At 53.5% G+C, this 21,528-nt stretch overlaps 1 protein-coding gene across 1 annotated transcript; it reads left to right on the top strand.

The window, feature by feature from the left end:
• The first annotated feature begins 6,632 nt into the window (after positions 1 to 6,632).
• On the top strand, positions 6,633 to 20,930 carry ITIH1 (inter-alpha-trypsin inhibitor heavy chain 1). The gene is made up of 22 exons (XM_003936571.4): positions 6,633 to 6,788; positions 7,052 to 7,072; positions 7,381 to 7,547; positions 7,982 to 8,086; positions 8,467 to 8,629; positions 9,287 to 9,400; positions 10,946 to 11,071; positions 11,158 to 11,274; positions 11,931 to 12,099; positions 12,186 to 12,311; positions 13,229 to 13,410; positions 14,001 to 14,186; positions 15,214 to 15,353; positions 15,846 to 16,000; positions 16,088 to 16,102; positions 16,501 to 16,521; positions 16,935 to 17,000; positions 17,165 to 17,278; positions 18,552 to 18,753; positions 19,642 to 19,814; positions 20,386 to 20,497; positions 20,651 to 20,930. Exons 1-22 carry the CDS (start codon positions 6,672 to 6,674, stop codon positions 20,778 to 20,780), a joined length of 2,721 nt encoding a protein of 906 aa, XP_003936620.3. The 5' UTR covers positions 6,633 to 6,671; the 3' UTR covers positions 20,781 to 20,930.
• Positions 20,931 to 21,528: the final 598 nt, after the last annotated feature.

Genomic DNA, 21,528 nt, shown 5'->3' with positions numbered 1-21,528 from the left:
TCTTGACCTCGTGAACCACCCGCCTTGGCCTCCCAAAGTGCTGGGATTATGGGCGTGAGGCACCGTGCCCGGCCTGTGCTATTTCAGGTGTGGCCATTGTGCCTGGCCTCCTTCCTTTTTATGGCCAAATAGTATTCCATTGTATGTATCTACCACAATTAGTTTATCCATTCATGCAGTCAGGGACACAGATAGCTTCCACCTTTTAGCTATTATGAATAATTCTGCTATGAACGTGGGTGTATAAATATCTGTTTGAGTTCCTGCTCTCTTTTTATGTTGTTTTTTTTTTTTTTGAGACGGAGTTTCGCTCTTGTTACCCAGGCTGGAGTGCAACGGCACGATCTTGGCTCACCGCAACCTCCGCCTCCTGGATTCAAGCAATTCTCCTGCCTCAGCCTCCTGAGTAGCTGGGATTACAGGCATGCACCACCATGTCCAGCTAATTTTTTGTATTTTTGGTAGAGACGGGGTTCCACCATGTTGTCCAGGATGGTCTCGATCTCTTGACCTTGTGATCCACCCGCCTCAGCCTCCCAAAGTGCTGGGATTACAGGCTTGAGCCACCGCGCCCGGCCCTGCTCTCTTTTTAATTCATTTGGGTGTACACTCAGAAGCGAAATTGCTGGATCATATGGTAATTCTAGTTTAATGTATTGAGAAACCACCATACCATTTTTCACAGCAAGCTGAACCATTTGACATTCCCATTAGCAATCCACAAGAGTTCAAATTTCTCCTCATCCTTAATCTACATCTTGATAGGAGTTTTGGGTGTATGAATTTGTCAAAATTATCTAATGGTACGTTTAATATTTGCATATTTTACTCAAAGAAAATTTCATCTTCACTAGAAAACCAAACAAAAAGGACCATAAGATAGAACTCAAGTTAATGATATTATTAAAGATATTAATAATATCATTAATGATAGTATCATTGATATTGTTAAACAAGCATTAAAGTGGTGAAAATAGATTTTATTCGGTAACTACTGACAGTAGGGGAAAGAGCTGAACTCCATTCTATTTGTGCAGTGGTGATTGGGTGTTCCATAGGAGGGGGAGTGAGCAAGGGCTCACTTAGAGTCTGGGAAATGAGAAATTAAAAGGATTGGTTAGCATAAATGTCGCTAGGCCAACTTGTCTGCTAGCTGGCAGTTAGGGAAGTTAGGATCCTGTCTTCCCACATAGACTGGGAGACATGAGCCGTAGCTTTCTAATGATTACGTTTCAGAGGAATGGATTTCAGGTTATTGAGAAAGACGTTCCTAGGTTGTAGAAAATACATAGGTATATATCTCAGAGGGACCGAGGAAGGATTTATAATTGTAAAATTGTAAACTTTCTTTTTTTTTTTTTGAGATGGAGTTTTGCTCTTGTTGCCCAGGCTAGAATGCAATGGCACGATCTCAGCTCACTGCAACCTCTGCCTCCCGGGTTCAAGTGATTCTCCTGCCTCAACCTCCTGAGTAGCTGGGATTACAGATATACAACATCACGGCCAGCTAATTTTGTATTTTTAGTAAAGATGGGGAATTTCTCCCTGTTGGTCAGGCTGGTCTTGAACTCCTGATCTCAGGTGATCCACCTGCTTCAGCCTCCCAAAGTGCTGGGATTACAGGTGTGAGTCACTGCCCCTGGCCAGCTGTAAGCTTTTTAAAGTACTTGCAACATCATGGATGACCCTTGAATATATTATGCTAAACAAAATAAGGCAGTCACAAGAGGATGAAAGTATGATTTCACTTATATAAGGTACCTGTAGTGGTCAAATCGTAGATTCAGAAAGCAGAATGGTGGCTGCCAGTGGCTGGGGGAGGAAGGAGTTGGAGGTTGGTGTTTAATGGATGCAGAGTTTTAGTTGGGGACTTTGAAAAAGTCCTGGAGATGGATAGTGGTGATGGCTGCACAACATGAATGTACTTATGCCACTGAACTGTATTCTTAAAAATGGTTAACTAAAATGTTTTATGTTTTGTATATTATACCACAAGAAATTGTGGCACACTGCTCTTGTAATTGCACCTACTCAGGAGGCTGAGGCAGAAGAATCATGTGAACCCGGGAAGTGGAGATTGCATTGAACCGAGATCATACCACTACACGCCAGCCTGGGTGACAGAGTGAGACTCCTTTTTTTTTTTTTTTTTTTTTTTTTTTTGAGATGGAGTTTTTTGCTCTTGTTACCTAGGCTGGAGTGCAATGGCGTGATCTCGGCTCACCGCAACCTCTGCCTCCTGGGTTCAGGCAATTCTCCTGCCTCAGCCTCCTGAGTAGCTGGGATTACAGGCATGCGCCACCATGCGCAGCTAATTTTTTGTATTTTTAGTAGAGACAGGGTTTCACCATGTTGACCAGGATGGTCTCGATCTCTTGACCTCCCCTTGTGATCCACCCGCCTCGGCCTCCCAAAGTGCTGGGATTACAGGCTTGAGCCACTGTGCCTGGCGAGACTCCTTTTTAATAAATAAATAAATAAGTAAATCTATCATTCCTTCTACAGACATTTAGCAAGGGTCTACTAGCCTGGCCCTAGAAGACAACTATGAGCAAGATAGACAAGGGCCTGCCCCTGTGGGGCTTACAGTCGAAGGGGGAGATGGCCATTAGTCAACAAAGCATAGTAACAAGTTACCCTTGCCAATGGAGGTCAGTACTGTGCAAAAAAGCTGCCAGGCCCAGCCTGGCCATCCAAGGGAGGTTGCCCCAAGCAAGCACCACATGAGTGGAAGTTTAAAGAAAAACTTTCAGGCAGAGGAGCAACATATGTTAAGACCCAATGGACTCATTTCGGGCCTTTACCTACATACCTCGGTGTAAACTCCCTAGGACTGGGCCAAGCCTGTCTGCTTCAACACCCTAAGCCAGCAGGTGTAAATGAAGGAACTGGGGGTTGCTGAGTGAATGAGCGGAAAAGCACCTGCCTACCTGGATCTAGAAGTCTCTGCAGTTGAAGCTGAAAGACTCAGAGAGGCCATGGGCTGGGTGACATAGAGGGGTCAGCAGGGGTCATACCACTCAGGACAGGGTGTGTGAGACAGGGAAAGGCCTGGAGCAGAACTGTCCTTTGTAAATGGCGACTCTGGCTGCTGCCTGGAGCAGAGCAGAAGGAGGGGATCGGACATCTAAGTGAGGGATGAGGGCGGCTTGAACTAGGTGGTGACTGGGAATAGGGAGAGAAGGGAGTGGATTGGAGGGATATTCAGAGGGTAGCAGATGGGGCAGAATATCAAGGAGAGTGAGGAACCCAGGATGCCACCCAGCCTTCTGGCTTAGATGGCTGGATGGATGGCGGTGGCCTTCACTGGAGTGGACAACGGGGGAAGACCTGGCTTAATAGTGGAGTGTGGGGAGGGGAAGAAAAAGGTCAGGAGTTCAGTTTGGACGTACCAGATGGAGAGGCTCTGGGCACTCAAGCAGACAGTTGCCTGTGTGCAGGTGGAGCTCAGATAGCAGCACAGCTACCCGCCCCATTCTCCATCCTCAGCAACCATACCTGCTTTCTGTCCACCCTGGCCCCTACCTCCCACATGCATAGGGTGGGCCAATTTCTTCTCTTCCTCTGTACCATGAGGATAATATTAATTATATCTGTCTCTTGGGGGAAGTTGTGAGCAGTAAATAAATTCAGACACAAACGATGCCGAGAAGCATGACAGGCACCAGTCATAGTTAACTCTCCCCATCTCCTGTCCACCCTCCCGCTGTGCAAACATGCTTCCAGCACCTCACATGGACCGGGCCTGCTGCTAGCCACCTCTCAACAGCCCAGCCTTGAACTCATCCCACCCTTGCTCAAAAGATCTTTAGTATCTCCCACCCAAAAGGCTAATCACTTTCAGACCCCTGTGCCAGCTGGTCCCAAACTCCTTCCCAGCCACCTTCACCCTCTTCATCAGTTCCTGCTCCCATCACCCAGACACCTCCACCTTCCCCAAACACACACCCCACTTGCCCGTCTGCTTTTCTCTCCTCCCTTCACACTTTCCCCTTGCCAAGCATTGCTCTTCTTTCCAGGCACCCCATGCAGGAACCTTCTCCTAATCCCTGTGGGAGATGAGCCCCGCCCCTCCAAATTTCTACCTCTCCAGCTTCTCACCACTCCTTGGGATTCAGTGGGCTCCCTTTGACTTGTATGATTCCCTTTTCCCCTGACATCAGCTCATTGAACACAGCTGGGCACCAAGTTTCTGCATGGTGGCGAGTCCCAGTGCCTGACATCGTGCCCAACGCACTGCAGGGCTCGGTCAATACTGGCGCAGGAAATAAGCAGAACTTCAAATGTACAGTGTCATGTTGATCCTGCTCTTCTTCCACGAAGGCCAGAAAACAGGCCAGAAGGTGACCCTGGCCTAAGGACAATAAACCCTTCCCAGAAGCTGCTCTGTGAGACAAAGTCCAGGACAAGCAAACAGAGATCAGTGGGGCTCCTGAGCCCCTCCTCTTTCAGGGCCACCGCAGCCAGTACATCCCACCCGAGTCACAGACCAGACTGGCCAGGGCCCTGTCTGCCCTGTATGCTCTGGCTTGTGGGGAATAGGGTGGGTTGGGGCATAAAAATTAAGAAACTGCAGGTGCAAGATGGGTCTCTGGGAACTCCTGTCTCTAGGATCTGCAAGCCTGCTTCTCTGTCGTTGCATGAGAGGCTTGGGCTTTGGAGCCTGAGAGACCTGGTTTGAATCCCTGTTCTGTCACTTGGTGTGGGGCAAGGACAAAAATTAGAATGTTCTCCAGGGATGTCACAAGGACAAAAATTAGACAATAAAGTGTTTAGAAGAATGTACGACACAAATGAGTCCTCAATTATGAAAACATGTCATTCATCCATGTCATTCATCTTCAGCTCCCCTTTATCTGCCAGGCATCCCTGCCCAAGTGCAAGAACGAGGAAGCTCACTTCTGTTCTTTCTAGATCTGGGTAAGAACCTCCAGAGGGGTGAAGCAACTGACCTAAAGTGTGGGTCACCCAACCGTCCAGACTGCCCCTGACAGAGCTAATACCAGGTTAGCACTGTGAGAGTCACCAGCATGGTTAGACATCACACACTTTCTAGTCCGCCGTGTCTGCCTCCCTGGTCAAAGCATCACTGAACAGTTTGTTGATGCTTAAAGATTTTGGAAACAGTCTGGGCAACACAGTGAGACCCTGTGTTTTTTTTCTTTCTTTGTTTCTTTCTTCTCTCTCTCTCTCTCCTGGAGTACAATGGCACAGTCTCGCCTCACTGCAACCTTCACCTCCCGGGCTCAAACAATTCTCCTGCCTCAGCCTCCTAAGTAGCTGGGACCACAGACACGTGCCACCATGCCCAGCTAATTTTTGTATTTTTGGTAGAAACAGGGCTTCACCATGTCGCCCAGCCTGGTCTGGAACTCTTGGCCTCAAGTTATTTACCCTTAGCTTCCCAAAGTGCTGAGATTACAGGCGTGAACCACCTCGCCCGACTGAAACCCTGTTTCTACAAAAAATAAAAATAATCATCTGGGTGTGGTGCCACCTTCCTGTGGTTCCAGCTACTCAGAGGGCTGAAGTGGGAAGATAAGTTGAGCCTGGGAGGTCGAAGCTGCAGTGAGCCAAGATTGCACCATTACACGCCAGTCTGGGCAATCAAAGAAAACCCTGTCTTTAAAAAAAAAAAAAAAAAAAATTTGAAATTAAAGCCTAGCCGGGCACTGTGGGTCACACTTATAATCCCAGAACTTTGGGAGACAGAGGCAGGCAGATCACCTGAGGTCAGGAGTTTCAGACCAGCCTAGCCAATGTGATGAAACCCCATCTCTACTAAAAATACAAAAATTAGTCAGGCGTGGTGGCGGGTGCCTGTAATGTCAGCTACTTGGGAGGCTGAAGCAGGAGAATCGCCTGAACCCGGGAGGTGGAGGTTGCAGTGAGCAGAGATCACGCCATTGCACTCTAGCCTGGGCAACAAGACCAAAACTCCTTCTCAGAAAAACAAAAGCCTCCCGGGCCTGGTGGCTCACGCCTGCGATCCCAGCACTTTGACAGGCCGAGGCAGGAGTATCATAAGGTCAAAAGACCGAGACCATCCTGGCCAATATAGTGAAACTCTGTCTCTACTAAAATACAAAAATTAGCTGGGCATGGTGGTAGGTGCCTGTAGTCCCAGCTACTCAGGAGGCTGAGGCAGGAGAATTGCTTGAACCCGGGAGGTGGAGTTTGCAGTGATCTTGCCACTGCAAAGATCTTGCCACTGCAGTCCAGCTTGGCACCTGGTGACACAGCAAGATTGTCTCAAAAAAAAGGAAAGCCTAATGAAGTTTAGAAATCCATTTTAAACTGTTGCTTCTTGCCACATGTCACGGTGTTACTGGTGTTGCCCTGTGCCAGCCCTAGGATGAGATGAGCCATCCGGGGGTCTCCCAGACGGACACTGAACCTGTCTCCCACACAGGCTCAGTGCAGTCCTTCACAGAAGGGCAGTGTCTGGAGCCTTATCAGGAGTTGACGCTGCCCAGAGCTGGGAACCCCCCCAGGCAAAAAGCTTCCACTGCCAAATTTTGCTTCCTCAAATTGTGTTCGGTTGGTGCAAAAGTCATTGCTGTTTTTGCCATTAATATTTGCCTGCCCCTTGTCTAATGTTTAATCCTGTTTATCCAGCGCTGTATTGATTACTGGTCTGAGTGAGGTGACAGCAGCAGAAGCCTTAGAACATGGTCGATGCCATGGGGCTTCGGGGCCTGCCGCTGTGCGCGTATCTGGTATCTCTCCTCGCCCTGCAGGCCATGCCCGCCCTGGCCTCGGCTACGGGCAGGTCCAAGAGCAGCGAGGTAAGTGGCTAAGCCCACAGGGCAGAAATAGGCTGCCGAACCTGGATGGGGCCCGGGCGGGACACAAGACCCCCCACTCCAGGGGCAAGGGCCACCCCCGCCACCTCCATCACCTCTGAGTGGAGAGCTGATCTCCCAGCAGCAGCGAGGAGGTGAGGGTGAGGGGCAGAGGACACAGGCTGCGTTCCACTCTTACCCCTGAACCGACAGGCTGGCAGTCCCTGAGTTTCCCTCTCACACCTGACCCTGATTTTGTTTTGCAGAAGCGACAGGCTGTGGACACTGTGAGTAAGAGTCCTGGCAAAGGGACCTGTGATGGAGCCCTTATGATAGCTTGCTTTCCGCCAGCCCTCGGGGCCAAACCCTCTGTCAGGGCCATAGGCGGCTGGGATTCTCCCGGATCCTGGAAATCGAGGCCTGTTCCCACCTCACTTCATACCCCATGGTACAGTCTCCGCCAGAGAGCAGGAGTCTTCCTGGGAGGTCTGGCCTGTTCTTCCAGCATCGGGCGCCATGCACAGGAGCTGAGTGCCCAGCCCCTCCCTGACAGAGGCCCTGTTCCAGGCCACAGCTCCTTCATGTCTCACTTTAGGCTGTTGATGGCGTGTTCATCCGGAGTTTGAAAGTCAACTGCAAAGTCACCAGTCGCTTCGCCCACTATGTTGTCACCAGTCAGGTGGTCAACACTGCCAGTGAAGCCAGGGAAGTGGCCTTCGACGTGGAAATCCCCAAGACGGCCTTCATCAGTGACTTTGCCATGTGCGTGCCTGCCCGACTCATGCCCTCGCCCAGGGTGTCTGCTCACTAGTCCCGGCCTCGGAACGAGGCTCAGAGTGGCTGGACGGTGCAGAGCATGTCCTCATTCCAGAAGGGCCACAGACCAGCCCTGGCTCTGAGGGGAGGAAGAAGCCCTTTAGGTCTGTGCTTGGCTCCCATCTTGGAGGCAAACGAGGCCCCATGATAGCATGTCTCAGCCTAGAACCCAGGAGCCACGGCCAGCGTCTGAGGGTTCTTGCTGGCCTCCGGCCTGGGCTCCTCACCTCACTGTGTCCATGGACCCCTAAGTTCCACCTCAGGCAGTGGAAGGCCGGTCAGGAGACGCCCTTAGCCAAGGGTTCCCATGGACAGGCCCTCTCAGGACCTGTGTGGTCAGGAGGCTCATCTTTCCTGGGGGTATCCTTCCCTTCCTGCAGCACGGCAGACGGAAACGCATTTATCGGGGACATAAAGGACAAAGTGACAGCATGGAAGCAGTACCGGAAAGCAGCCATCTCTGGAGAGAACGCCGGCCTTGTCAGGTAAGTCCTGGGCCCTGCTGGTCTCATCCCTAGGGCTGCCCTCCCCAGCCAGGACAGATCTGAGGGCGGGTGGCTTTGGTGGAGAACAGCCAGGACGATGGAAGGGAGCGCCAACCGCCCAAGCCGGATTCCAGCACCGTGCCCTGAGCAGGTGGCTGCGCAGTCGCCCTCTTCCCAGGTCTGCCCCTGGGAGAAGTGGATCCTCCCATCCTTGGGCCCTGACCCTGATCAGCCAGCTGACACATTTGTGAGCTCCAGGGAAACCTGGGAGCGGCACTCATCTAAGAGAAATAAATCTTGAGGGCCACGTGTTAGGTGACAAGGACCCACATGTCATTTACCCTCTGTCTGTCTGCTGTTGCCTCTGGTGGCACATCCAGGGCCTCGGGAAGAACTATGGAGAAATTCACCATCCACCTCAACGTCAACCCCCACAGCAAGGTCACGTTTCAGCTAACCTATGAGGAAGTGCTGAAGCGACGCCTTATGCAGTATGAAATTGTCATCAAAGTCAAGCCCAAGCAGCTGGTGCATCATTTTGAGGTAGATCACAGGTCCCAGGGCAGGGCTCCTGCCCTCTCCGTCACCATGGCTCCCAACACTGGTTGAGCACCCACCATGTGTCACCCAGGCCTGAGAATACAGGGATGGAGACTAGCTCCTCAGGGTGAGCTCTGATGCACTCTTCTTGGGCAGGGAGCTTCCTGAACTCTTTAACTTCCTCTTTATCTCTGAGCCTCAGTTTGCTCATCTGCTAAATGGGGATTCCTGTGAGTCCCAGCACCGCCACAGGGATCACGAGAAGTACTGAATGTCCAGGTAATTTGTAAACCAGAAAGTCCTGCACAGCCTGAGGACCTGGAATTATTGCTGGCACCTAAGTGGTGGCTGAGTTAAGGGGTGCAGGCATGCACACCATCATTCGGTCAGGATTTTTGGAATGCCTACTGAGTACCAGGCCCTGTGCTCAGGGCTGGGTGGGTGCTGCACACAGTAGTCAGGACACATGTTGGCTCCTGGCTGAGACTTGGTGATTGGAAGCCGTAGTACACAATTTGCTTCAATGTGGTGTGAGCCCATAACCCTAGCTATGTGGGAGGCTGAGGCAGGAGGATGGCTTGAGCCCAAGAGTTTGAGGCCAGCCTGGGCAACATAGCAAGATCCCATTTTTTAAAAAAAGAATTTGCTTCAATCATGCAGATTGACGTGGACATCTTCGAGCCCCAGGGAATCAGCAAGCTAGATGTCCAGGCCCCCTTCCTGCCCAAGGAACTGGCGGCCCAAACTATCAAGAAGTCCTTCTCAGGGAAAAAGGTACACAGGACGGCAAACGGTGGTGGTGGACCCTTTGGTGACTTCTCACCCTGCCCACCCTTTATGGAATGTCCAGGCTTAGCCCAGAAACCAGGCAGGGGCTGTGGGCTGCCCTCCGGATGAGAGAGGCTGGTGTCATGTGATTGGTTCCTAGGAGAACACAGCAATCCAGTGGGGTTTTTTGGGTTTTTTTTGAGACGGAGTCTTACTGTCGCCCAGGCTGGAGTGCAATGATTCGGTCTCGGCTCACTGCAACCTCTACCTCCCAGGTTCACACGATTTTCCTGCTTCCCAAGTAGCTGGGATTACAGGCACATGCCACCACACCCAGCTAATTTTTTTTTTTTTTTTGTATTTTTACTAGAGACGGGGTTTCACTATGTTGGCCAGATTGGTCTCGGACTCCTAACCTCGTGATCCACCTGTCTCAGCCTCCCAAAGTGCTGGGATTACAGGTGTGAGCCACCGCGCCTGGCTGCAATCCTGGTTCTTAGGGCAATTTAGCAAACACCTGCATGGTGACGTGGAGAAGGAGCCAGCTCCAGCTCCACCACATGCTGGCTGTATGGTCCACGGTGAGTCGCTGACTTGCCTGAGCCCCAGTGCCCTCTCTGCCTGCCTCACACCCATGGGGAGCATTCAGGGAAATATCCAGCACATAAGCAAACCTCAGATGCTGCTGTGATTAGGACTCCAGGCTTCAGGTTTCTTGGAAACATAAGAAGTTTGGAAAGACCTTTGTACTACAATTCATTTAAAAGAAGTGCTTCTTACAGTTTAAAGGGCTTTCCTTTTAAACAAAATACGACACCTCAGAGTGTTAGCAAACACGCGTGCTTTCTGTGGGGGAACAAAGGGATGGGTCCTTGTCTTCCTAAGAATTTTTCGAGGTTCTATTTTATCTTCTTCCTTTCTTTCCTCCTCCTCCTCCTCTCCCTCCTCCTCTGCTGCCGCTTCTCTTCTACTTCTTCCTTCTGCATCTGCTGCTTTTTGATGAGCTATCTTACAAACAGAAAGTTCTTTATAGAAAAATGTACGAAGTCCAGAAATATAGAAAGTATTGAATAAAAACCACCACTAGCTTCCCCAAGCACACCAAGCACTCCAGCCAGACCTCAGCTTCCACTCTGGACCCTTCCTTCCACTCTCTGTGCTTTGTCACCCAGGCAGCTTTTATGTCCCGGCACAGGGTTCTGGTGTTGCTTCTTCACTCAGCAGTTTGAGCTGCCTAATGTCTCCCATGCTATCACATTGCTATCACTTGGTTCTTATTTATATACCCAAAGTGATCATGTTCATTGTAGAAAATCCCAACGATTCAGAAGCGAATAAGCAGGGGAATGGGTTGTCTCTCCCACCACCTACAGATGTGTGCTCCCAGCAGCTAGGAGAATGGCCCATCAAACTCATTTCTGTGCCCATGCACGCACACACACACACTCTCACACACTCACACACTCACACATGTCTTCTTACATTGTGTTTGCAAACACCCTGTTGGTGGTTGCACAAACCAGTAATGGCTCACACTCTCGGCGGTTCCAGGGTCACGTGCTGTTCCGCCCCACCGTGGGCCAGCAGCAGGCCTGCCCCACATGCTCCACATCCTTACTGAATGGGGACTTCAAGGTGACCTATGATGTCAGCCGAGACAAGATCTGCGACCTCCTGGTGAGCCCTGAGCTTCTGGCTCAGCACCCAGAGGGCGGGCCGGGGGGGCCCGTGAGGACAGCCTCACCCGTTCTCCTCTATTTCAGGTGGCCAATAACCACTTTGCCCACTTCTTCGCCCCCCAAAACCTGACAAACATGAACAAGAACGTGGTGTTTGTGATTGACATCAGTGGCTCCATGAGAGGCCAGAAAGTGAAGCAGGTGAGCCACAGCTTGAAATGGCTCCCCGAGGCTCACTGCATGCCAGTTTTGCTACCAGAGTCTGGTTTGGGATTTATGCTCCTGGTCAGAGGCAGGGAGATTTCACAGAAAACCCCAGTGCTTAGCATCTCCAGAATCAGCACCACCTCCTCACTGTACCATTATGAAGAAGTGTATTCACCGCTCCTCAATGGCAAAAAAAATGGGAATAACAATGGCGTCTGCAGGGTCATAGAGTTACCTCCTGGGGACGTGCTTAGAAGAGGAAAAACTGCCAGGGATAATGATGGTGGTCCATGGGGAGGCGTCATACAGCAGGGAATATCTCTCCACCCGCAGGGCTTGGAGTGCCCTGTCCATGGTGCAGTATGTACACGGCTGGATAAGCAGTGTTCTAGAAGCACAGCTCCTGGGATACTTTCTCTTAACCCTGCCCCTCCTGAACTCCTGATTGTTCCTTCTCCCCATGCCGGGTTCCTCTGCCTTCTCCACCCTCTCATCCACCCCAAGGCTGGGCAAGACGCTTCTGACTCAGAGCCACCTGGCTGCTTGGTCTACCCTGTGGACTCTGAAACGGGTATCTGGAGTTGATGGAAAGTGCTGTCCAGGGGCCACCCTGGGGCACTGTCCCTATACTGACTGTTCTGTCCTTGCAGACCAAGGAGGCACTCCTTCAAATTCTGGGGGACATGCAGCCAGGGGACTACTTTGACCTGGTCCTTTTTGGGTCTCGAGTGCAATCGTGGAAGGGCTCGCTGGTGCAAGCATCTGAGGCCAACCTACAAGCGGCTCGAGACTTTGTGCGGGGCTTCTCCCTGGATGAGGGTAAGGGTGGGGGGTCTCAGGCCACCTTGATGTCACCTCTGTCTCCTCAGAATGAGGGCATACACTGGTCTTTCTCTCCTTTGCAGCCACAAACCTGAATGGAGGTTTGCTCCGAGGAATTGAGATCTTGAACAAAGTTCAGGAAAGCCTCCCAGAACTCAGCAACCATGCCTCGATTCTCATCATGTTGACAGACGGCGATCCCACAGAGGGTAAGCACCTTGAGGGCTGCCTTGGGAGGTGGTGATCTCCTTGTCACCAGAGACATTCAAGCTGAAGTTGGAAACCCAGCCATTGGAGATGCCATCGGGGGCAGAAAGGCTCAGGGCAAAGTCAAGCACTGGTCTAAAAACACAGTTCAGACCACAGCGTCTGCAGGAGCTCCAAGGTTACCTCTGTCCTGTGAGTTGAGAAATTGGAGCTGTTTCTAAATGACACAGGTCTGTACAAGTCCCTGGAGGATGGGCAGGATTCCATGCTTCTGTTTACAGTTTAATGAACATTTATCACCTACTGTGTGCTGAGCACAGGGCTAGGGACTGAAATACCAAGGGAACAAGGCGTGTCTCTGCCCTCAGAAAGCCCAGGGCCTACTAGGAGAGGCAGATCCAGAAGTAGACACTGCTGAGAGCCCTGAAAGAACAGGATGCCTGAGGCTGTGGAACCATAGACAGACACCTGACCCAGGGGGATGTCCAGGAAGACTTCCTGAAGGAGGTGACTCCTGAGCTCAGTCTGGAAAGAGGAGAGAGGCAGAAGGGGCAGCTTAGGTCATAAAAAGGGTGTGTGTGTACTGGCAGGCCCTGCCCGGGAACCGTGGGCATGTGCAGAATGGGGTGAAACAAGGGTGGGAAGGTCAGCAGGGATGCGCAGGCCACGGCAAAGGGGCCATGGCAGGTTTCCGGCAGAATCAGACCTGCTTGTGATGGACCCACGTAGCTGGGCGGGGTCTGTGAGGAGCTGTTGGTAGCTGCTGCAGTCTCCCAGGAGAACCAGGAGGAGGCGATGCCTTAGGACCCCCATGGAGACTGGAGAAGCTCTGAGATGGAAGGTTGAGCCCCAGGAGCCCCCTCATGCCCCACATGCCTGTGGGGGAGCATCCCGTCACTGCCCAGGTGTGTGGCTGCAGGGGTGACGGACCGTTCCCAAATCCTCAAGAACGTCCGCAGCGCCATCCAGGGCAGGTTCCCGCTCTACAACCTGGGCTTTGGCCACAATGTGGACTTTAACTTTCTGGAGGTCATGTCTATGGAGAACAACGGACGGGCCCAGAGAATCTACGAGGACCGTGACGCCGCCCAGCAGCTGCAGGTCTCCCCTCACAACCCCATGTCCCTCCTATAGGGGACTCAGCTTTGGTGGCCCATCAGCCTAGAGGAGCGAATAAAGCTCAGTGCAGAGTTCAAATCAGCTGCATAGGATGGGCATGGGGGCTCCCGCCTGTAATCCCAGCACTTTGGGAGGCTGCATAGGACGGGCGCGGTGGCTCAGGCCTGTAATCCCAGCACTTTGGGAGGCTGAGGCGGGTGGGTCACTTGAGGTCGGGAGTTTGAGACCAGCCTGGCCAACATGGTGAAACCCTGTCTCTACTAAAAATACAGCAATCAGCTGGGCACGGTGGTGGGCGCCTGTAATCTCAGCTACTTGGGAGGCTGAACCCAGGAGGTGGAGGTTGCAGTGAACTGAGATTGCATCACTGCACCTCCAGCCTGGGTGACACAGTGAGAATCTGTCTCAAAAAAAAAAAAGCAGCTGCATGACCTTCAGCCAGCTACTTGACCTCTCTGACCGTCAGATTCCTTCTCTAACTTGAGGATTCCCCAACATTCCACTTTGTGGACAGGCTTCCCATGAGGGGCCCAGGGTGCTCAGCTCTAAGGCTGCAACCTCTATCCCTGCAGGGTTTCTACAGCCAGGTAGCCAAACCCCTGCTGGTGGATGTGGAATTGCAGTACCCCCAGGATGCTGTCTCGGCCCTGACCCAGCACCGCCATAAACAGTACTATGAAGGCTCAGAGATTGTGGTGGCCGGGCGCATTGCTGACAACAAACAGGGCAGCTTCAAGGCTGACGTGAAGGCCCATGGGGTAAATGGTGGGCCATGGAGGGGGGAGAGGCCAGGTGGCACCCTAGAGGCCCCAAACCCACACTGTTCCCCATTCCTGCCAACCCCCAGGGGCCTCTCTTTCCCAAGAGTGGTGCCCTTGCCCCCACCCTGCCACATACACCAGGCCTGAACGTCCCTCCATGCAGGGATCTTGGGAGCTGAATCTGCTGCAATAGGGCCAATATGGCTTTGATCAGTTGCAGTCTCTTGGCCCCCAGTGACCAACTGTTACGTCTCATATCATTCACCCCAAGGCACAAGAGAGCCAGAGACCAACCTCTTCCTTCTCATTTGACAACCATTTCCTGAACAGCTACTCTGTGCCAGGCTTTGTGGCATGGCACAGTGCATGCATGTATGTGCACCTATGTGGTGGTGGGGACAGGCCTGTGAGACCTGGACCCTGCGCTCCAGGACACAGAGAATGCCCGACAGTGTGATGGAAGGTTCAGGACTCAGGCTTTGAGTAAGGAGAGTTGAGCTGGACCCTAGTTCCCCCCTGACCAGCTGGGCACCCTTGGGCAAGCGGATCCAGTTCTCTAGGCCTCAGTTTCCTTTTCTGTTCCATACTGCACTAGAGCATTGTGTGGAGTAAATGGAATAATCCACATAATACCCGAAGACAGCGGCTGGTGCATAGGATGCCCTTGGGAAGTGGTGCCCTGGTTAACGTAGCTGGATGGAGGAGGCACATTCACGTGTTGTGGGAAGTTGCAGCAGGTCATAGTGGAAACAGCTGGGTGCTTATTGGCCTCCCCCAGAGAAACTCCACAAGGCAGGGCCTGGTTCTCCCATCCCATGGGATACCCAGGGCCCAGGCCAAGCCTGCCTCACAGAGGGTGCTTGGCAAGAATAGATGAATAGGATGAGGCAAACAGGCTCAGGGAAGCAGATGATGCTGAGAAGGAAGATGCAGAGACCAGATGAGATGGGCCCTCGGAGCCCCAAGCACCAGCCAGGGCCTGCTCAGCAAGGCGCAATGCCTCTCTCTGCACCTCAACTCTCAGGAGGGACAAGAATTCAGGGCCACCTGCCTTGTGGATGAGGAGGAGATGAAGAAACTGCTCCGAGAGCGTGGCCACATGCTGGAGAACCACGTCGAGCGCCTCTGGGCCTACCTCACCATCCAGGAGCTGCTGGCCAAGCGGTAAGGCCCTGCAGCTGCCCCAGGTGGGCAGCCCACCCCAGATTCCCCTCACCCCTTGGAGGTGAGCAGCGGAAGGGTGATTCTGGGGCAAGTAGGTCAGATTTACTTTCCTCTTCTGCTTTGCTCACTGACCTAATATCAGCCAGTCAGTCAACAGCCGGAGCGGGCCCACCAGGGCACACAGCAAGCCGATGTTTGCCTGCACTCAGCACACTGAGGCTCGGTGAGGTCAGGCCTCTTGACCCGGATCTCACAGCTGTTAACTTCTCTGCATCTCTCTGAGCATGCTCCTCAACTCCACCAAATCTCCAGGCGATCTCTGTAGGAGGTCATTAAACCTGGAGGCCCCTGAAGACGCAGCCACTGCACAGGATACCGTGGGGGCTTAATACATATGTGATAAATGAATGAATGAATTGGTGAGAGGATGAGAGCCAAGTCCACCACTGCCCACGCTGCGGGGCTTGGAGCCAGCTTCTGTCTCAAATGCAGGATGAAGGTGGACGGGGCAGAGAGGGCCAACCTGTCATCCCAGGCCTTGAAGATGTCGCTGGCTTACCAGTTTGTGACCCCGCTGACCTCCATGAGCATCAGGGGCATGACAGACCAGGACGGCCTGAAGCCCACCATCGACAAGCCCTCAGAGGGTATAGGCTGCAGGGGTCTGCAGAGGGGTAGGCCATGGGCCAAAAACCTCCAGGACTTTAATTATTTTCTCTTGTCCTCCCTTCCAGATTCTCCGCCCATGGGTGAGTTTCAAATTGCATTGGTTTCAGCTCTGGGCTTCGGTGGCCGGGCGCATGGCAGGTGCTCGGGGGCCCAAGCACAAAAATCCCTATCCCTCCTCTTCTCTGACTCCACCCCTTCCTGTTCTTCTGTCCCCTGAGCCGCCCTTCTCCACGTCACTGTGAACTCCTGGCCGCATCCTTTGCACTTTGTGAGCTTTGGTGCAGCCTGAACCCTCAGCAGCCTCCACCGGGCCCCTCTTGATGTGAGCGTGTATTTGTGAGGAGGCAGGACTCCCGGGGAGGGCTCAGACCCCCAGGGGGAGGGCTGGCCCAGGCCTGTTGTGGACAGAGCTGCATGCCTTTTGTGTGGGGCACAGTGGGTGATGTTATCTTCTATAATATGTCCTTGTCTTCTACAGAGATGCTGGGACCCAGAAGGAGTAAGTGGCAGCCATCCTGGCCATTCACATCTCTACCCCTCCTTGATTATCACCCAGCTGGCTTTCTCCCTCCGTTCCAGCTGTCTTCACTGCCTGTCACTAGGAATCCTTAGAACAGACCCCTGAACAGCCTGGCTTCCCCAAACCAAGGTCCCTATAGGAGGAGACAGAACGGGGACCAGCCAAACATGCCAGGCCAAGCTTCTGTCCCCAGATCCTGAGAGAGCCAATCAAGGGCACGTGGTGTTGAGTGGCCATCCCAGCTTGGCCTCAGTCCAGCTCCCCAGCTCTGCCTCTCCTGTTCCCACACTCCCCCGCCAACCCTGCCAATGGGGGAAGAGTCATCAGAGAGATCAGCAGCTCTAGGGAAGGCCTGGCTGTCCCGATTCTGAATGTCACTCCCCTCCCATCAGCATTCGTGCTATCAGCCTTGCAGCCTTCTCCTACTCATTCCAGCATTCCAGACCAAGTGACTGGTGGTGAGTCCTTGGGAGGGTCTGAGGGACACCCCTGATTGGGACCGACCCTGCCTGGCCATCTCTGTCTCTCTCTCTCTCTCTGGGACCTGCTTAGCTGAACCCCAGCCCCTGACCAGCCCCATCTGCCAATGTCCAAACTAATGGATTCCATGCTGTGCCCCCAGTGGACACAGACCCCCACTTCATCATCCATGTGCCCCAGAAAGAGGACGCCTTGTGCTTCAACATCAATGAGGAGCCTGGTGTGATCCTTAGCCTGGTACAGGACCCCAACACAGGTATGGTGGGCATCACGCCTCTGCCAGACAGGGCCAGGGCTCCTCTGCCCTCAACATTCAGCCATGAACAGGACTATGGCCAGGGGCTCCATTGCCCTCTGCCTGGGTACTATCCACCTGGCTGGGCTCTGACCACTGCCTTCCCACTCCATCCTCCTGGCTGCACCTACATGGGGCTGGCTTCAAGGGCATGTGACTGGGGCAGGCACAAAGGGACCCTGTACTAAGTTACCAGGTTTAATGCTTTTTTTTTTTTAGATGGAATCTTGCTCTGTCACCCAGGCTGGAGTACAGTGACATTATCTCTGCCTCCCAGGTTCAAGCAATTCTCCTGCTTCAGCCTCCCAAGTAGCTGAAACTACAGACATGTGCCACCATGCTCGGCTAAGTTTTGTATTTTTAGTAGAGACAAGGTTTCACCACGTTGGCCAGGCTGGTCTCGAACTCCTGACTTCAGGTGATCCGCCCACCTTGGCCTCCCAGAGTGCTGGGATGACAGGTGTAAGCCACTGCACCTGGCTGGTTCAATGCTCTTTTGTTGCTGCCTTGAAACCCTTAACCCTTTTTAAACAAGGGGCCCTTCATTTTATTTTATACTAGGTCTGCCCCACCTTTCCCCCACAGCATGGCTGAGCAGAGCCTCAAAGCACCTCTCTCCCAGCAGTGCCCGGGTGATAGGGACCGGCTGCCTCTCCATCTCTCAGTCTCGCTCCCTGCTGTCTGCCTCCCTCCCCATCCAGTCAGTGCACCAGCCAGGGGCTGGGAATGCAGTGGGAGCCAAGACAGTCCCTGCTTTCACGGAGTTTAGGGAAGGGGAAGACAAACAGCTGAACACATTCTGAGATGATCATTTCAGAGTGTGAGGTGGGCTGTGTTGGCAGAGTGAGGGAGGTGGGTGGCTTTGTGGCTGCCCAGGTCAGCAAAGACCTCTGTGAAGAGGTCCCACAATGCATTTCCAGCACGATGGGAGCCTGTCCCTGTGTGAGGGGCTGGGGCCACAGAGAAGGAGCAGGCCGGGTCCTGTCCTCAGGGAGGCGAGACCTCCGTCAGGCCCAGAAGTGAGGGCTGAGTATGGGATATCTGGCATGGCAGGAGGGGTGGAGAGGCAAGGGAGGTGGCACTGTGTGCAGGACCAAACCTGGAGACCTCAAGGCAGGAGACTCTCAAAGACGGAGTGGCATAGGGAGCAGCGGTCTCTGAGGAAGGAGGCATGGCCCTGAGCAAAGGCAGGCAGGCCCCTTCCCAACCCAGATGCCCTCTTGCTCCACTGCAGGCTTCTCGGTGAACGGGCAGCTCATTGGCAACAAGGCCAGGAACCCTGGGCAGCATGAGGGCACGTACTTCGGGCGGCTGGGAATCACGAACCCTGCCACAGACTTTCAGCTGGAAGTGACTCCAAAGAACATCACACTGAACCCCAGCTCTGGGGGGCCTGTGTTTTCCTGGAGGGACCAGGCTGCGCTGCGGCAGGACGGGTAACCTGCCGGGGCCTGGGCGAGAAGGAGGGAGAAGCATGGCCTCGGCCAAGGACTCTGCTGTCTGAGTCTGCAGGGCCCTTGTCCCCAAGCCATGTCTGTGGGTGACACCCATGTGGTCTGTGCAGACATGTCAGACTCCATGGGCCACTCAGCCCTCCATTTCCCTTGGTTCCTGGACATGAGCTCTGGGCCCGGGTGCGTGGCGCCTGTGCTCCCATGCACCCTCGCCCTGAATGCCACCCCTGTCTCCACCAAACAAAGCCAGCTCATCCTCCCAGGCCCAGCAAATTAGGCCACCTCTTCCCGGCAGCCCTCCTGCTTTTTTCCTCTGCTGAACTCCAGATTTCTCTGGGCTTCCCATTTGGCCTCTGTCTTAGTATGCATTGTCTCATGATTTTTCCTTCCTTGACTCATTCATTCATTCAACAAACTCTGCTGAGCACCAGAGCAATGCTGGGCAGCAGAGCTATAGGAAGAGGTGGGGAGAGTCTGCTGTGGAAGTCACAGGTGATGAGTGGGAGTCAGAGAATGTGGACTTTGATATGAGACAGCCTTAAGTCCGAGTTCTGGCTCCACTGCTTATCAGCTGTGCCACCTTGGGCAAGTTACTTGACCTCTCTGAACCTCAGACTTCACAGGCTCAGAGTGAGAATTGAATGATGCCATTTGCATAGAGGGCTTAGCACAGGGCCTCCCACTTGTAAGGACCTCATGCACAATAGCAGCATGTAGGAAGGGGTGTGGAACAGGCAACAGCTGGCCATCTGGGGATGAAGGCCTGGGGAGGTGTGGTCATAAGGGTGACAAGGGCAGATGACAAGGGCAGCAGAATGGAGAGGGAGGCAGGGTGGCCGCACCTGCCCTCATGGCCACCTGGCTCTGCAGAGCGGTGGTGACCATCAACAAGAAGAGGAACCTGGTGGTGTCTGTGGAAGACGGTGCCACCTTTGAGGTTGTCTTGCACCGAGTGTGGAAGGGGAGTTCGATCCCCCATGACTTCCTGGGCTTCTATGTGCTGGACAGTCACCGGATGTCGGCGCGGACGCATGGGCTGCTGGGTACGGGTGGCCAGGCTGGCAGGGCTGTGGGGGAGGGGGTTGAAGCCGGAGGACATGTGGGACCTGAGGCCATGGGTCAGCTCTATAGCTGGGCGCCAGGACAGGCCCACCTCCAAGGCACAGAGCCGTCTGAGGGGCTGTCTTGGTGAGGCCATGATCAAACACACAGCGAAACAAACACTTCAGTGAGCCTGGGAGCAAGAGAGGGGCAGAGGTCCGAGAGCAGAAAGGCCCCCAGGGTTCCCAGGGACCTTGTGAGTAGGGTGGGCCACCGACCGCACTGCTCCTGTGTGGCCTTTCCACAGACAGTGAGCTCTACGCGCACCTGCCCCTCAAACCTCTCTCCCCAGCCAGATCCCATTTTAAAAGACAGGAGGTAGGACCACCCAGAAATGTATCTACTTCTCTACAGCAAGTGAACCAAAGGTAGCTTTTTGTGCTGGGACTTTTAGCAGAAACAATCAAGCCGTGGAAAAAAGCGTTGCCCTAACCCCGCAGTGAGCACCTGCTGAGTGCAGGGCAGGAGCGAGTCCCCAGGAGGGTAACTGCTGTCTTCAATGCTCCTTTCTAGGGCAATTTTTCCACCCCTTTGGTTTTGAAGTGTCTGACATCCGCCCAGGCTCCGACCCCACGAAGCCAGATGCCACGATGGTGGTGAAGAACCGCCGGCTCACGGTCACCAGGTGGGGGCGCTGCTCGCCCAGCACTTGTGCCCTTCACCACTTTGCAGTTCTTCCGGGTCTTCCTCCAAGTGTCACATGGGTGGGGTGAGCTTCCTGGGGCCGTGCTGCCCTGCTGGTCTGAAGCGAGACCCCAGCTGACTTGTCTCCACACAGGGGTTTGCAGAAAGACTACAGCAAGGACCCCCGGCATGGGGCCGAGGTGTCCTGCTGGTTCATCCACAACAATGGGGCTGGACTCATTGATGGCACCCACACTGACTATATCGTCTCCGACATCTTCTGAGCCCTCTGGCCAGCACGCCTGTCCTCCCTGGGGCCAAGGCAGAGGAGAAGGATGACATTCTGACCTGCCGCCCTGGCTGCACCTCCTTAACGAAGCTGGTTCCTTGTGTCAAAGCACCTCATGACTTCCATTAAAAAGAGACCATGTCCACCCCAGTGTGGCTGATTTTGGGGAGGGAGGATGGCAGGGAGGCAGCCCAAGACGCTGCCCCTCAGAGGGGCTTGGGGGTTACAGCAGACCCAGGGACAGGAGAAGCAGGTAGAGGATGGGAAGAAAGCTCACGCCGACTCTGCCCCCACCCACTCCACCCTGTTCTTGGCAGCTGCCTGGCCCCATGCCCTCTGTGTGCCCTGAGTGCCCCCTGCACTGCAGGCAGGTCCAGGGGCCAGTGGCCACTGCCATCAGGAACAGTCACAGTGCTTCTGCTAGTCAAGCCCTGTTCTAAGTACCTTATTTGAATTCACTAAGTCTATGTTCCCAGCAGCCCTAGGGGACACTTTTATCACGCCCATTTACAGCCAGAGAAACTGAGGTGAGGCCATTTCTCCAAAATCTCTCAGCTTCTAAGTGGCAGCGTTGGAATTTGTACCTGTGCTGTCTGATGTCAGCATCTGTGTACTTAACCACCCCCGTATGAATACTCCACTCCAGGCAGTCAGGAGGACGGCCAAAGCTTGTTGGGATTTGGTTCGGGATATTCCAAAGTATCACTTTTATTGAACAAATGAAGGATCTATTTATAGATGGA

The sequence above is a fragment of the Saimiri boliviensis genome, chromosome 8 (assembly GCF_048565385.1).
Source record: "Saimiri boliviensis isolate mSaiBol1 chromosome 8, mSaiBol1.pri, whole genome shotgun sequence".
Lineage (NCBI taxonomy): Eukaryota > Metazoa > Chordata > Mammalia > Primates > Cebidae > Saimiri > Saimiri boliviensis.
Note: the sequence above shows the minus strand (reverse complement) of the source record. Positions and strands in the feature narration are given on the sequence as shown.